The sequence below is a fragment of the Musa acuminata genome, chromosome BXJ1-5, assembly GCF_036884655.1.
Source record: "Musa acuminata AAA Group cultivar baxijiao chromosome BXJ1-5, Cavendish_Baxijiao_AAA, whole genome shotgun sequence".
NCBI classification, from domain to species: domain Eukaryota; kingdom Viridiplantae; phylum Streptophyta; class Magnoliopsida; order Zingiberales; family Musaceae; genus Musa; species Musa acuminata.
The window spans coordinates 54,664-68,054 of record NC_088331.1 but is presented as its reverse complement, the minus strand read 5'-3'; the positions used below and the strand labels follow the sequence as shown (position 1 = coordinate 68,054).

General features: G+C 39.5%; 2 protein-coding genes across 2 annotated transcripts; one reads left to right on the top strand and one right to left on the bottom strand.

Moving 5' to 3' along the window:
* Window positions 1-4,361, top strand: LOC135672817 (probable polygalacturonase). Its single transcript, XM_065181206.1, has 6 exons — window positions 1-162; window positions 998-1,312; window positions 2,011-2,131; window positions 2,234-2,408; window positions 2,499-2,569; window positions 3,370-4,361. Exons 1-6 carry the CDS (start codon window positions 151-153, stop codon window positions 4,029-4,031), a joined length of 1,356 nt encoding a protein of 451 aa, XP_065037278.1. The 5' UTR covers window positions 1-150; the 3' UTR covers window positions 4,032-4,361.
* A 990-nt stretch (window positions 4,362-5,351) lies between these two features.
* Window positions 5,352-12,146, bottom strand: LOC135672815 (kinesin-like protein KIN-14P). The gene is made up of 19 exons (XM_065181204.1): window positions 11,825-12,146; window positions 11,227-11,393; window positions 10,995-11,138; window positions 10,509-10,766; window positions 10,358-10,426; window positions 10,217-10,285; window positions 9,865-9,960; window positions 9,489-9,671; window positions 9,322-9,403; window positions 9,143-9,238; window positions 8,892-9,065; window positions 8,706-8,812; window positions 8,440-8,618; window positions 8,101-8,262; window positions 7,775-8,028; window positions 7,530-7,693; window positions 7,262-7,414; window positions 6,384-6,802; window positions 5,352-5,969 (listed from the first exon to the last, which is right to left on the bottom strand). Exons 1-19 carry the CDS (start codon window positions 11,931-11,933, stop codon window positions 5,822-5,824), a joined length of 3,033 nt encoding a protein of 1,010 aa, XP_065037276.1. The 5' UTR covers window positions 11,934-12,146; the 3' UTR covers window positions 5,352-5,821.
* Between the last annotated feature and the right edge of the window lie 1,245 nt (window positions 12,147-13,391).

Below are 13,391 nucleotides of genomic sequence, written 5' to 3'. Positions count from 1 at the left end.
TAAATAGGTCAGCTTCGAGTGTGTGTATTTGGGTTCTTCTCCTCTTCTTCTCCCTTCCTCGATTGGTCTGCTGCCATTTTCTCGTACTGCCTCCTCTTCGGCTGGACCTGCGCTGCTTGGCTTTCGGGTGCCCTTTGTGCCGAGAGGCTCATGAAGAGGCTTGTAAGTGTGTTTTTCATTGTTCCTTTGTTTATGTGTCGAACGAACGGCCTATCCTGTTCGTTAACATCTTTCGATTATTGGATTTGTGTAAAAATCGGATCTTTTGGTTTCTTCCTTCGTTTTGCCGGCCCAGGTGTTGTCTGCTCTGTTTTTTCTTATGTGACCTGGGTTGTCGAGATTCGACGAAATTAAAGTGTGTGTTTCCCTGATATGCTTATCATTTGAAGTTTGATTCATCTACCACTTGTTCCCTTTTAAGTGGTGATGTAATCACTGGTTCACATAGACGTGCGCATGGTCGCCCTTCTTTTTAGTTGAGAATCCATTTTTATCATTTATGTTTCTTAATTATTTTTTACTCTTTTACGTATTCTCTGTTGTTGGATGTCACTTTGGACTGAAAGTTGTGTATGATTTGATTTACAAAAGTATTCGGTGCGTCTGTTTAAGGAATTGGAGTAGTGTGATGTGAATCGTGACGTTTGTCATTGTCGCTTCTCAGTTCGGGGATCAATCAGAAAACCTATGGAGTGTTCTGAACAATGGAATGGATGAGCTTCCATTGTTCCCATTCCATTTATTCATCACCAGAAAATATCAATCATTTCACCGTCCGTATTACAAGTCCAAAGTGAATGGAGAAATCGTTTGGCCTTCCTCGCTTCCTTCGAATATTGATTTACCTCTCCGTAATTTTTCCAACCAATGCAAGCTTCCATTTTGTTTTTGGCCTTTAGATCGAAACTGAAATTATGTGGTTTTTTCAGTCACCCGGAAGCATACTTTCTGTTGCCAGTGCTAATTATTATCCTCTTCTACTGCTTTTCTTCTGCAGCTAGCTGTGCTTTTACTTTTAGCAGTTGCTAGTGCTTTTGATTGCGATGAAAGGAGTGATGGGTATTGTAAGCACATGAGTCGATCGACACCAAGACCACACAGCGTTACCATAACGGAGTTTGGGGCAGTGGGAGATGGAGTGACTCTGAATACGGTTGCCTTTCAGAATGCTGTTTTCTATGTCCGGTCATTCGCTGACAAGGGTGGTGCTCAGTTGTATGTTCCTAAAGGGAGATGGCTGACAGGAAGTTTCGATCTAACCAGTCACCTAACTCTGTTCCTCGACAAAGATGCAGTTATAATCGGCAGTCAGGTGTTGATCGCAACACATAGACATCTACTTTTCATGGTTATCCTCCATTTTTGTCTGCATTTGTTGTTTCAAATGCTAGCTTCATGCATATCCTATCTCAGATTACAATAAGATCTTTTATAATTATATTAGGCATGAATAGTGTACTGCCACACTAACATCAATAATATTATCCATAAATCACCATTCACAAAACCTTAAAAAGGTATGAAGGGAAGCAATAGAACCAATTATGACAGGGATCATGTTTACTCTACTCCTGTCTATGCCTGGCCTTACATAAAATTCTATGCTGGAACCACTTTCTGTGCATTGGCAGTTGCGGTCCATGATAGTTAAATGCCAGTAACGTTTGTCTTCCCTACCTTCTTTATTTTATGTATGGACCTTAGCACATTTGTATATCATTTCAATTGTGCCTTACATATTATTATGTGGATGATATTATGCTTCTCTTAACTATAAGTTATCATACATCATATTTTAACACTTTTTGCTATCAAAAACTGGAAATTATAACAGGCCTGGATTTGGAGACAATCAATTACACCGAGTGGAGCCAGTTGCCATTTTCTTAAAATTCATGGAATCATATACATTATGAATTGAAAGTCTCATGTAACTTTATCAATTCCAAAAACTTTAAATTGCTACAGTTTGAAAATTAATAGCTTTTGCCCCTTTTTTTTTAATTTTAGGATGCATCTCAGTGGCCTCCTGTTGAGCCTTTACCCTCGTATGGTCGAGGGATAGACCTTCCAGGTGAAAGGCATCGCAGTTTGATAAATGGATACAACTTGATTGATGTGGTGATAACAGGTATGTTTTGTTTAACACTTTGGTTGATTGATCTCGTTCCTTGTTTATGATTGCAAGTTCTCATCATTTTGTCTACCATGCTCGAATTGATTTGTGGAACAGGCAATAATGGAGCTATTGATGGGCAGGGTTCTGTTTGGTGGGAGTGGTTTCGTTCCCATACCTTGAACTACAGTCGTCCTCATCTTCTTGAACTTGTGAGTTCTAGTGACATTGTGGTTTCAAACTTAACCTTTTTGAATCCCCCTGCCTGGAGCATTCATCCAGTCTATTCCAGGTGTGTTCTAAAACTATTTGTGTTTAAATTTGTCAAGAAATTTGAGGATTTGTATGCATCTATGGATATTTACTCTTGTCTGTGATGCAGCAATGTGACGATCCAGAATATAATCATCCATGCTTCATCTGATTCCCCATATACTGATGGTATAGTACCAGGTAAGAATCAAATCTTTGAATCAATGGCCATCTTTCTTTTTTATGGTCTTTTTCCTTGTTTATCAATGCTTATAATACATAGAATTTCTAGAAGAAGTTCAAGTTTAGTTATAAAGATTCATATATATTACTACAGTTTACTGATGGTTTTTAAGCGATTCTCTAGGATTCTACAGTCATTATTTTCTGTTTTATGCTGTGCTAAGGCAAAAAGATCATTATCTTCCTAATCCATTATAATGACATAAAGATATGGGACGCAAGTGTTTGAAATGGTTTGAGCCCAGTGCATGACTTGCTATAGTGTATATAATCTGCATGATTCTACCATTCTAAGGCTCAAGGTATTACAAAATGGAGAAACCTTTTTGCTGCTTCATTCTCCCAAACTCGACTCATCCAGCATAGACTTATTAGTTTATGTGTGCAACAGATGCTCTGATCGAATATTAACTTTCCAGAATCCTTTCTTTTTTCAAGAACCATACATTTTGCTTGATCCTGCATCCTTGTATATTGCTGCGGATTGTCCTTTACTTATAAAATCCTCTGTTAAGTTATTATACTATACCAATTCAAGCTTTTCAATAAGATTCCATTTATCAGCACTGCCGGTCCAAATTTTGAATCTTTATATATGTGTGATCCTCAGTTCTAATCTGACCATACTACATGTTTTCAACCCCTGCTTGAGTTTAACAATGACCTTCTGTGAGTGATCATTCTTTTGTATGATTAAGCCTCTTATAATGCTATAATCGGCAAATTGATTCTGCGTCTGACTCATCTTCTTGCTGCAGATTCATGTTCAAATTTCCACATCGAAGATTGCAGCATCAGTGTCGGACATGACGCAATTGTTCTCAAGAGTGGTTGGGACAGCTACGGTATCTCTTTTGGCAAACCTTCTTCGAATATTCAGATCAACAATGTCCATCTGCAGACATCTCTTGGTTCAGCACTTGCTTTTGGCAGTGAGATGTCTGGTGGCATCTCAGACGTGCGTGTGGAGCATCTCTATGTCCGCAATTCTCACACTGGCATAAACTTCAAGACCACCCGCGGGCGAGGTGGCTACATTGAAGATATTGTCATATCAGATGTGAAAATGGAAAATGTTCATGAAGCAATTCAGTTCACAGGTTACTGTGGGGCCCATCCTGATGACCAATATGATCCTGATGTTCTCCCGGTAGTCAGGCGAGTCACCATAAAGGATGTGGTCGGTACCAACATCTCAAACGCTGGAGTATTTTCAGGAATCGATCATGATCCCTTCACTGCCATCTGCCTTGCGAATATCAGTTTGCCTATCACCTCAGACCTCTCTGATCCCTGGACTTGTTCCAATGTCGCTGGATTCTCTGACTCGGTCTTTCCACAGCCATGCTTGGACCTGAGCTTGAATTCTTCTCTGTTCTGCTTCTCCCTTGAAACCTTTAGAGCTATCGCGGAAATCTAATGATATCTTTTTGCAGTGCGAGTACCATTTGTTCATTCTCCTCTGTACAATCGAAAAACTTGAGCTCATCAATATTTGTGCCAATTCTTTCCAATAAATCCCAACAAAAGTGAATACCTTTTCATCTCTACCATCGGTTTAGCGCGTACTGTTTGCCATAGTACCCAAGTTGAGGGTTGTTCTGTTCCCAGCAAACAAATATTCCACATCAGAGATGATAGCGTGCTTGCTTGTACAGCTAGATTTCTTCATTCAAAACCTGTAAGAAAAATTTTTGATTGGTGTTGGAATTCAGATGTTTGATTGATATTGTAATTTGTCATTATCCTATTGGTCTTGGTTAGTAGTTTGTATATTTTTATCCTGTGTGTGGGAATCCAGAACGGAAATCAAATCAGCCATGGAATGATTAGTGTATTCCATGTTACTACAATAAAGAAGGGGGAAAAAAAAGAAAGAAAGGTGCGGTTCCCTCTTCAAAACTGAAGTAACAATACCTTAACACTAATGATTGTTAGTGTCTCCTATTCGGGCGTCCAGCATGTCTTCACCTCTAAATGTCAGGCTGTCAACTTTCAGCAGCTTTCGATGATGAAGGGTGTTGATCCACAGGTTGTGCTTCCCACATTTTAGGTGGCTTCAAAGTCTATAATACTGCAGGAGAAAGCAACAGATTTTATATAAGCAAAAGACAACCCAACCAACATGCACGAGATATTGCATGCATGTCGTAGCCTTGTGCTTCTTTCGGACACTTGGAAAGAGTGACCGACTTCAGAGCTTCCCGAGAGAAGAAACCTTCACCGAGTGATTTCTTAGCGCGCAGCATATGTTCAGAATAGAACACTCTCAGTCCTACATCTGAAGTTTTTCTTCTATGACCATTAGATCTCGTCATCTCACTCGGGATGCTTATCCTATTAATGTGGTCGGATGCGTGATTTTAATGGTAGTCAGAAAAAGAAATCCAAATAAAACATCACTGGATGCTTGCTCCATGGACAGTCTACTACGACGGTTCCAAGTGGTGGGATGCTCCACGTTAAGACGCTTGCCAAATGACTTTATTTTTGTTTCAGTCGATTTCGGGCTGTGATAGCTTCTGGTATTCGCTGCATTCAGACTGCAGAGTTCGATAGCCAGAGAGATGCTGCATGCATGCATGGGCCATTCTCTAATAGCATATGCGCTATGTCAATCTTTTACGTACTTTGCGCACCATACACACACACACACACGCCGTATGTTTCGCACTCCAAAATGATATTTTAATTTTCAGTCCATTCCAATGGGATGAAAAATGATTCGACATAAAGTCAAATATCATGAAGGCTTGGTGATCTTGATCGTCCACCACCCAACACAAACATTCACAAGACTAGGAGAGGAGAGGTCTCTCTCACAATAATAATATCAACAACAACAATAAAAGACTGAAGAAAAATAGATAGAAAAAAAGTTACTATATGCACCACATCTTGTTTTCATTTTCTTCTTCTCTCTAACCTTTTTCTGGTTCCTCATCCATCCCTTCACTTCTTGTTCGGAGTGCACGCAAGGCAAATGAACTGATTGGCCAATGGATCCAACCCCTTCAACAGATCGATAGATAGATAGATAGATAGAAAGACTAGCCTTGTGCATAGACCGAGATGACCACCGTGTAGACAGACACGACCAGCTGGAGTTAGCAGCTACCGACGAACATGAGTGAAGAGCTCTCAATCTCTCCTGCCATTAATATCAAGAGAAAAACCAGGAAATCTCCAGCCATGCATTCTACCATCAGTCTACTTTCTGCTTCCCGTTTTCGCATTGGGCCTTCGTTTCCCATCGATGCCACCTGAGATTGGCTGTCTAGTGGAGCGGCTCACTGTTTGGCCAGGCGCATTCGATATTTTCCTCGATGGAGATGGCAAGTGGCTGCGACTTGCTGACCTGTATTCACAGCCGATGAAAGGATTACAAACATTTTATCAAGTGCTCACAGTGAAAAGGATCGAGAAGCCAAATCTTGCTTATGATCACGGCCATGTACTGTTGAAGTACATTCAGTTCACTACTACTCTTCGGTGATAACAGAAAATAATATATTTATGCAATGGTAGATAGCTAGGCAACTTTTGTTGTTCAGTTAGAGCAAGAACCAAGACCTAACATAGGATGCACTTTAATCTTAGTACTGCAGGGGTGGTTTGCTGCTTTAAAAGTCATGACGTGCTCTACCTTGTGCTCTAATGCAAGTTGTTTGATATTAATAGTGTGTGACTCACAAATTAGACGATCTATTCTAGCAAAAAAATAAAGATCGTGTTCTACCGGTAGTGCTCAAATTCGTAGCAACTGAATTACCTTACGTCGGAGCTCTTCACTGAACCTGACTGAGGCCGCTTGATCCTATCGACTGCATTGCTACTTTTTGGGAGATTGGACTGCGATAGCACATCTTGCTCTGAAGATTCACTTGTTGCAAAATCCAAATCATCCAAGTCCTCAGTTGCTATACAATTAGCCCGACTTCTGTGCTGATCCCCGAAGGCTCTCACATCAGGAATATATCCCTGGTAAAATGAATCTGGCACATGTGGGTTATCTCCTTCCCAGGCACTCAGGGCATCCTCGTTCTGGATGACATCCTCACCCGTTTCTTTGCTTCCAAACTTCAAAAGTTTGGGATATCTTTCTGGCCAAGAAGAAGAATCTGACGCTGTCAAAAGGTCTTGGAGATCCATATCTGCTCGCTCCTGCATGAGTGCTGAACAGCTCCGCACCTGAAGTGTCAAGAAACAACCCAGAATTAAAGCATCAGATCCAAGAGCTCTCAATGGAAACATCTTTGTCACCATGCATTGAGATGAGAGAGAGAGAGAGAGAGAGAGAGAGAGAGAATATTTGGAAGAGATCCTAATCATAACAAGACCCTTGATGACATATGTGGCCATGTACTAATCATAATCAGACCCTTGATTACATATGTGGCTATGTAATTTCTTTCGAGTAAAAGCTAACATTCCTGATCCAGAAGCTTTAAATTCATAACCAGATATGTTAAAAGTCGAAAATTCAATGTCCCAGCATATGCCTATAATTCTATAGGCTTACAGTTGCTACATATGTTAATTTTGACACAGCATTATATTCTACCAAATATCAAGTCTTCCAGGCAAATCTAAATATTTGCATATTCAGGACAAAAGACACAACAATCTTCCACACTAGAGTAAATATACCTCTATGTTTCCAAAATCCTCCATCGTCTGCATATGGTTTGGATGTGCAGGAGATGTTGCACCAGATTTCATCCCGTATATATCAGGGCTAGACATTGCACTACGCAAGTGCTCACCTTCTTTCTTAGCTAATGCTGCTTTAAGGCTAGCTACCTAAGCAGAATGAAACAAAGGCATAAGATTAGGATAACCAGGGAGCGGGAGCAAATTAACAAAAAAAATCATATGTTAGAAATTGATCTGCAACTCAAGAATGAAAAGGAAATACCTGCAGCCTGAGCTCCTTGACTTCCCCATTATCTTTGTTTACCTGAGCTGCACCAAGCTCGACCATTGCAACCCGTTCAGCAAACTTGAGTGTGCTTAGTGTCTCACTTACTGCATCAACCTCAGGGCTTATGTGGACAAACATCAATGTTTTAGCTTGCCCTCCTGAGAAAACCAAAATAGCATATGATGACTCCAGAAGAATGAGTTACATGTAGAACTTAGAAAGTCACATTTTGGTCTTACCTAGAGAATCTTGAAGTAGTTGTGTAAGTTTGCTATTCCTATAAGGAATATGTGAACTCTTCTGAGCAAGGGCAGATATCACATCTCCTAAAGCTGCTAGTGATTTGTTAATATGCTGTGCTTCTTTTAGCCTGTCTCCTTTAACTTCAGATTTATTAACTCTCTCACTACCTGCCAGATCAACTAAATGCATACATCCTCTAACAACAACCCCAGATGCCAACTCTCTTCCTTGAACATGAATTGTCAAGCAACTGTAAACCAAAAAATCCATTGGTCAAACACTGTGAAAGTCAAAGCAAATTCCTTCACAAGTATGACCAGACCTGTGAGAGCGACTGCTACGGTCATTCATGGAGGTTGCACTAACAGCACGATTTTTTTGACCAATATCCATTAGCTCAATAACCTCAGTTGTTGATGTGACAGGAACCGAGTTTGCATCAGGCACAGCAAATCCTGTCTGAGAACTATTACGGATATCTAATGTATCAACATGTAAAGGTTTATGTGGACAGAATGGAGAAAAGTTCTATAAAAATACCTAACATTTAGTCCATAGAAAATAGGTTGGGAATTCTAAGGCGTAAAAAGTATAGATAATCATGAATAAACAACAAACAAAAGATGAAGTATTACAAAAACAAGATCTTATAAAAGGATATCTTTTGTGAGGGCCGTCACTAGCAAGGAGATCTCTTACTTGCTCGTTGTATATCTCAATCATCTGAACAGAAATTTCATAACAAAATGTGTCTTTTCTCTCCTTTGAGATATGGAATAAGTCATTTAATGCCCTATAGTTCACTCCAAAACTCTGTTCCGTGAGTACCTTAGGTCCACTCTGCATGAAAAATTAAGTTCGAATGGACAAATGACTGTGAGCTAAACTGAAGTATTTCAAGATAAATATTCATATCAATGTCGTTACCATTGTATACGTTTTTCCTGCTCCAGTTTGTCCATATGCAAAGATGCAAACGTTGTAACCATCAAGAACAGAACGGATCAAAGGTTGTGTGTCAGAAAAAACCTCCTCTGCATTAATTTAAAGGGGTTAATTCAGTGGTTTGCATTAGAAAATTCTAAATGAAACTGAATATAGAGCATCAAAAACCTTGAGTAGCAAATGGGCCAAATACTTTGTTGAAGGTAAAAGATTTATGCCCTTCTTTCCCATATTTTGGAGGGGTAAGAATTGTAATACTTCCATCATCAATATGACCAACAGTGCTCAGATTAGACTGCCCAGGCAAGAAAGGCCTGACACGGCAATACACCCTAATGTTCCCTATACAAAAGAAATTAGTAGAAGCATTAGGTTTGCACCATCTAATAATTACTCTTAGGATCCAGCTATAATATTACCTTTAAGATCCTGCACTTGATTGTATAACTTTCTATTTTCCTCGAGTATTTTATGATATCCTTGAATTGCATGAGCTAGGATCCTCATATGCTTCCCTAAAAACGATGAAAACAAGGGCCTTCAAGGTACATATAACAGTTCTGATCTTCAATTCCAACTGATCAGTTAATTATCTTACCGAGATTACTTAATTCCTCAGAATATTCAGTTTTCATCAATTCTATACCAGCTCTAGTGGTTACAAGTGCATCTTTCAGTTCCTACATAGGACGTCAACCATCAATGCGGATTGATGAACTCAACCATAATCCATCCTTCAAACAAAATGACCGCTATAGAGCATACCTGAATTTCTGTTTTTTGTCTGTCAAAAAGTAGGCCTTGCTTTAGGAGCTTGGTACTTGATGTGTGTCCATCAAAAAGTAGGCCTTGCTTTAGGAGCTTGGTATTTGATGTCTCTCCATCCTTCAAGCTCATACTAAAACTCTCATCTTTTAAACTTGGAGAAGTGCTCTCTGCCTTCACCATCTAAATCATAGAAAAACAATTAGAAAGGCACATGAATTTATCACGAGGTACTGAAGTCTAATAAATCACAAATCATAAATGAATTTTTTGTAACACACACAACCAGCAATATATTTGGTCTAATGAATACCACAATTAGTTTGATAATTATGACTTTGTTGGATTTTTCCCTGTACGAAATAGGACAAGGTACCTCTATTTCACAACAACTGGATGAAGTCTCTGGTAAATTGTTTTCTTCAGATAAGGATATTGTTCCATCAGTTTGATCCTTTGCAGTTGTTGTAACCTAACAAGATTAGTAATACCAATTGAAGTTATTCCAAGAATCTAACAGCGGCAAAAAATAAAATTTATTATCATATATTGAGTTGAGGAAGAAAATCAAGCAGGTTTCGGGAGAAGATGCTGCACAATCATTTTGAAGATAAAGTCAGTGAAGGGAAAATAAGTAATACTCATTAAGTATAAAGATAAAAAGAAGAGAAGCACTCTTGTTCAGATAAACAAAGCAGTATGTGAATGACCAAAGTACAAGGGTCTACCAGATCATTTTGGCTTGCAATCCGACACTCGAATTCTTGCATTACTTTGCTTAACATTGACTCTACAAGCTGGGAACAAGGAAAACAATTTTCACCTCATATCCACTATGTACTGTTAATATTTGTAATGAATTAACTTACCGATGGAACTTCTTCGGGCTTCTTATTTGACAGAATGGTGCGCACAAGCATATTCAGAGAATGTGATGTCTGTGAACCATATCACGCATGTTTTTAGTTAATGCAGGATCATTCAAATCATTGTATAAATTGTGACCTTCAGCTTACCAACCATTTCAGTGGATTCTAATGAAAAATCAATGCTCAAGTTCTCTTCCACCGATACACTGTCCTGGATTTTGTCAGCTGATTGATTTCTTGCAAGGGAATTCATGAAAGGTTCAAAGTTTCTCCTTGCAAAATGTTTACCACAGCTTGAAGGTTTCAAAACCCCACCATACTTGCAGGAACCATTTCTGCCTCCTTCTTTATGCTCACCATAGGATTTAAGAGCTAAAACACAGTTCACGACCCGAGAGCCTTTACCACCCTGTACTCCAGCCAAGATAAGAAATAAAAAATTAAAAAGAAGGCATGCACGCTAAGGACGATCAAGTCGAATGGGCAATGTTATAGAAGAAGAAGTGATTATGGAAAGGAACATGTAAAAGAATAATTAGTTATAAAACTTAGAAATTTAAGATTTTTAACTTGTAATTCAAATTTTAAAATAAGGAAGAACAAGAGAAAAGCTAATTAGCCCAAGAAAAAGCCACACTCGTTCTAGATCGGACGCCTCAAATGTTGGGAGACCCAACTCTTCCAGGGCATCAAGGAAGTTCCTCAAATTCTCGAAGTACTGATATGCTGACAGAGCAGCACCATCTGGAAGGAGAGTTGGATCCACAGGAGCTTCTACCACCTGGAAATGATATGATTCGGGGAGGGATCACGTCATTAGACAAAGGAAGAAACAAAGAATCCACTGCGCTCCTCCCAGAAAAGCTAACCTTGGGCACAGCACCAGGTTGAACTTTGTTGAGTGCATTGCAAAGAACAATCCCGTTTCTCAGCCCAAGCCGGAATTCCTCCTCAGTAGGCTCTTCTGGCAAATCTCTCGCACCAACAACCCCAACCATCCTCCTCAGCCATCCGGCTGCCTCGTACCGTCTCGTTGCTGCTATAGCAAATAGATCAATAAAAACTCTATTCATGATTTCACGGAACCTGATCGAGATAGGTGATCTTTTCCGGGGGGGGAAGTATAAAAAAAAAAAATCAATAAAAAAATCTGCTTAATATGATTGTTTGGATGAATCAAAAGCAAAAGTATGTTCATCTCTGTGACAAGACCAGCAAAAATACTCAGCAATTGCTTCATTGTATTCGTATTTTTCGAAAGAAAAGGAGCATCTGCGCGGAAGAACAAAATTTGATGATAAAGAAACTCCAAAACAGTGTGGGTGAAGGAAAGGCGATCATAAGCATTTGGTAGCTCTCTCATTGATCCGAAACCATTTGAAGTTCATCAAAAACGAAAAAAGAAACCTTGTTCGATCGGCATGCCTTAGAAGACATGTAAAAGACTGAAATGATAAGCTGAATCACCTGCTTCCTCCTCCTTCCTAGAGGCCAGGTCGATGTCGCTCATCATCGTCCCATGCTGCTTCAGCACGTCCTCCACCACCGATAACGAAAGAAACCCCTCCGACGCCATTTCCTCGGGCAACGGACGCACCAAGCACAGAAAGCCCAGGCCCCAACAGTTGCAAATTCACCAAGTATCCACGGATGTTAGAAGACGCGGCTTCTCCCTTCAGGCTGCCCTCCTCCGCCTCGAGGAGGGAAAAGGTAGAAGAGGAGGAGAAGGGAGAGAGGTTTGCGCCCCTTCTCTCTCTGTCTCCGTCTCGTTCTCTTTCCGAGCCTCTCTCAGTTCGTGGCTTGGATGAAAAGGAAAGGGAGGGACAGGGTGTGGGGGTGTATTAATAGCGGAAAGGGGCGGAGGAGGAGGAGGTATGAATTATAGCTTTGAGGTGTAATTATGCATCTTTCCTTAATGTTTTCCAATTACGACCGTTTTGTGCTTAAGTTTGTATGTGCCACATAGCAGCGGATGACCAAATCCTATTTGAATTGGTTTGCTATTTTTCAGTTGGCAACCTGTAATAGTTGAACCTGTATGTATCAGAATTCATGCTTTCGCTTTTGATCGGAATATATATATACCATGGCACATGGAACGTACTTGTGAGTTGTTAATTTATAGATTATCCTCAATAGTTAACTATGATTAATATTTTAATTTTTATATTTTTAGAAATAGTATTTGGGTTCCTATAATTACGAAGGTAAAACATTTAATCATAATTCTTCTTACATCGTTAACATCGACGGAAAAAAAATCGTACATATAAAAAAATATGAATAGAAAAGATAAAATTATAATTTCATTATCCTTCCAAACTGCTCACCCGTAATATATAGTGCCTTCCTGCTCGCTTGTCGCACTTGCTCGCTCATTACTTGTCCGTTGCACTTTCTCATTTGCCGCACCTGCTCACCTGTTGCTTGCCCACCGCTCACCCATCGCACTTGCTCACTTGTCGCTCGCTTGCTTCTTGCCCATCGCACTTGCTTAGCGACGAATGAGCAAGTGTGACGAGCGAGAGGCAGGCGAGCGGGTGCGACGGGTGAGTAAGTGTGATAGGTGAGATGTGGGCGAGTGACGAGCGAGCAGGTTCAGTGGGCGAGCGACACGCAACAAGTGCGATAGACTGTGTGCAAGCAGTTTGGAAAGAGGAGAAGAGGAAATCAATAAAAATTATATAAAATTAATAATTTAAAAGTTATTTAAATTATATTTGTATCCTTTTCATTCGTAATTTTTTTTTCATGTGACAACACGTTTTATTTTTTCTGTCAATAAAATAGAATTGAGGTTAAATGTTTCACCTTTATAAGTGTTATAAAGAGCCCAATATTATTTTTTAAAGTACAAGGATTGAGATGTTAATCATAATTAATCATAGGAGGTAATATATAATTATCCTCTCTTACATGGTATGTTTCTAGACAACATTTATGGTTAAGAAATTCTATCAAAGAAGGGAAATTTATCATGAGATTGAAGGCGTTACTACCATACATATGTTTCATGATACATCGAATTGAACAC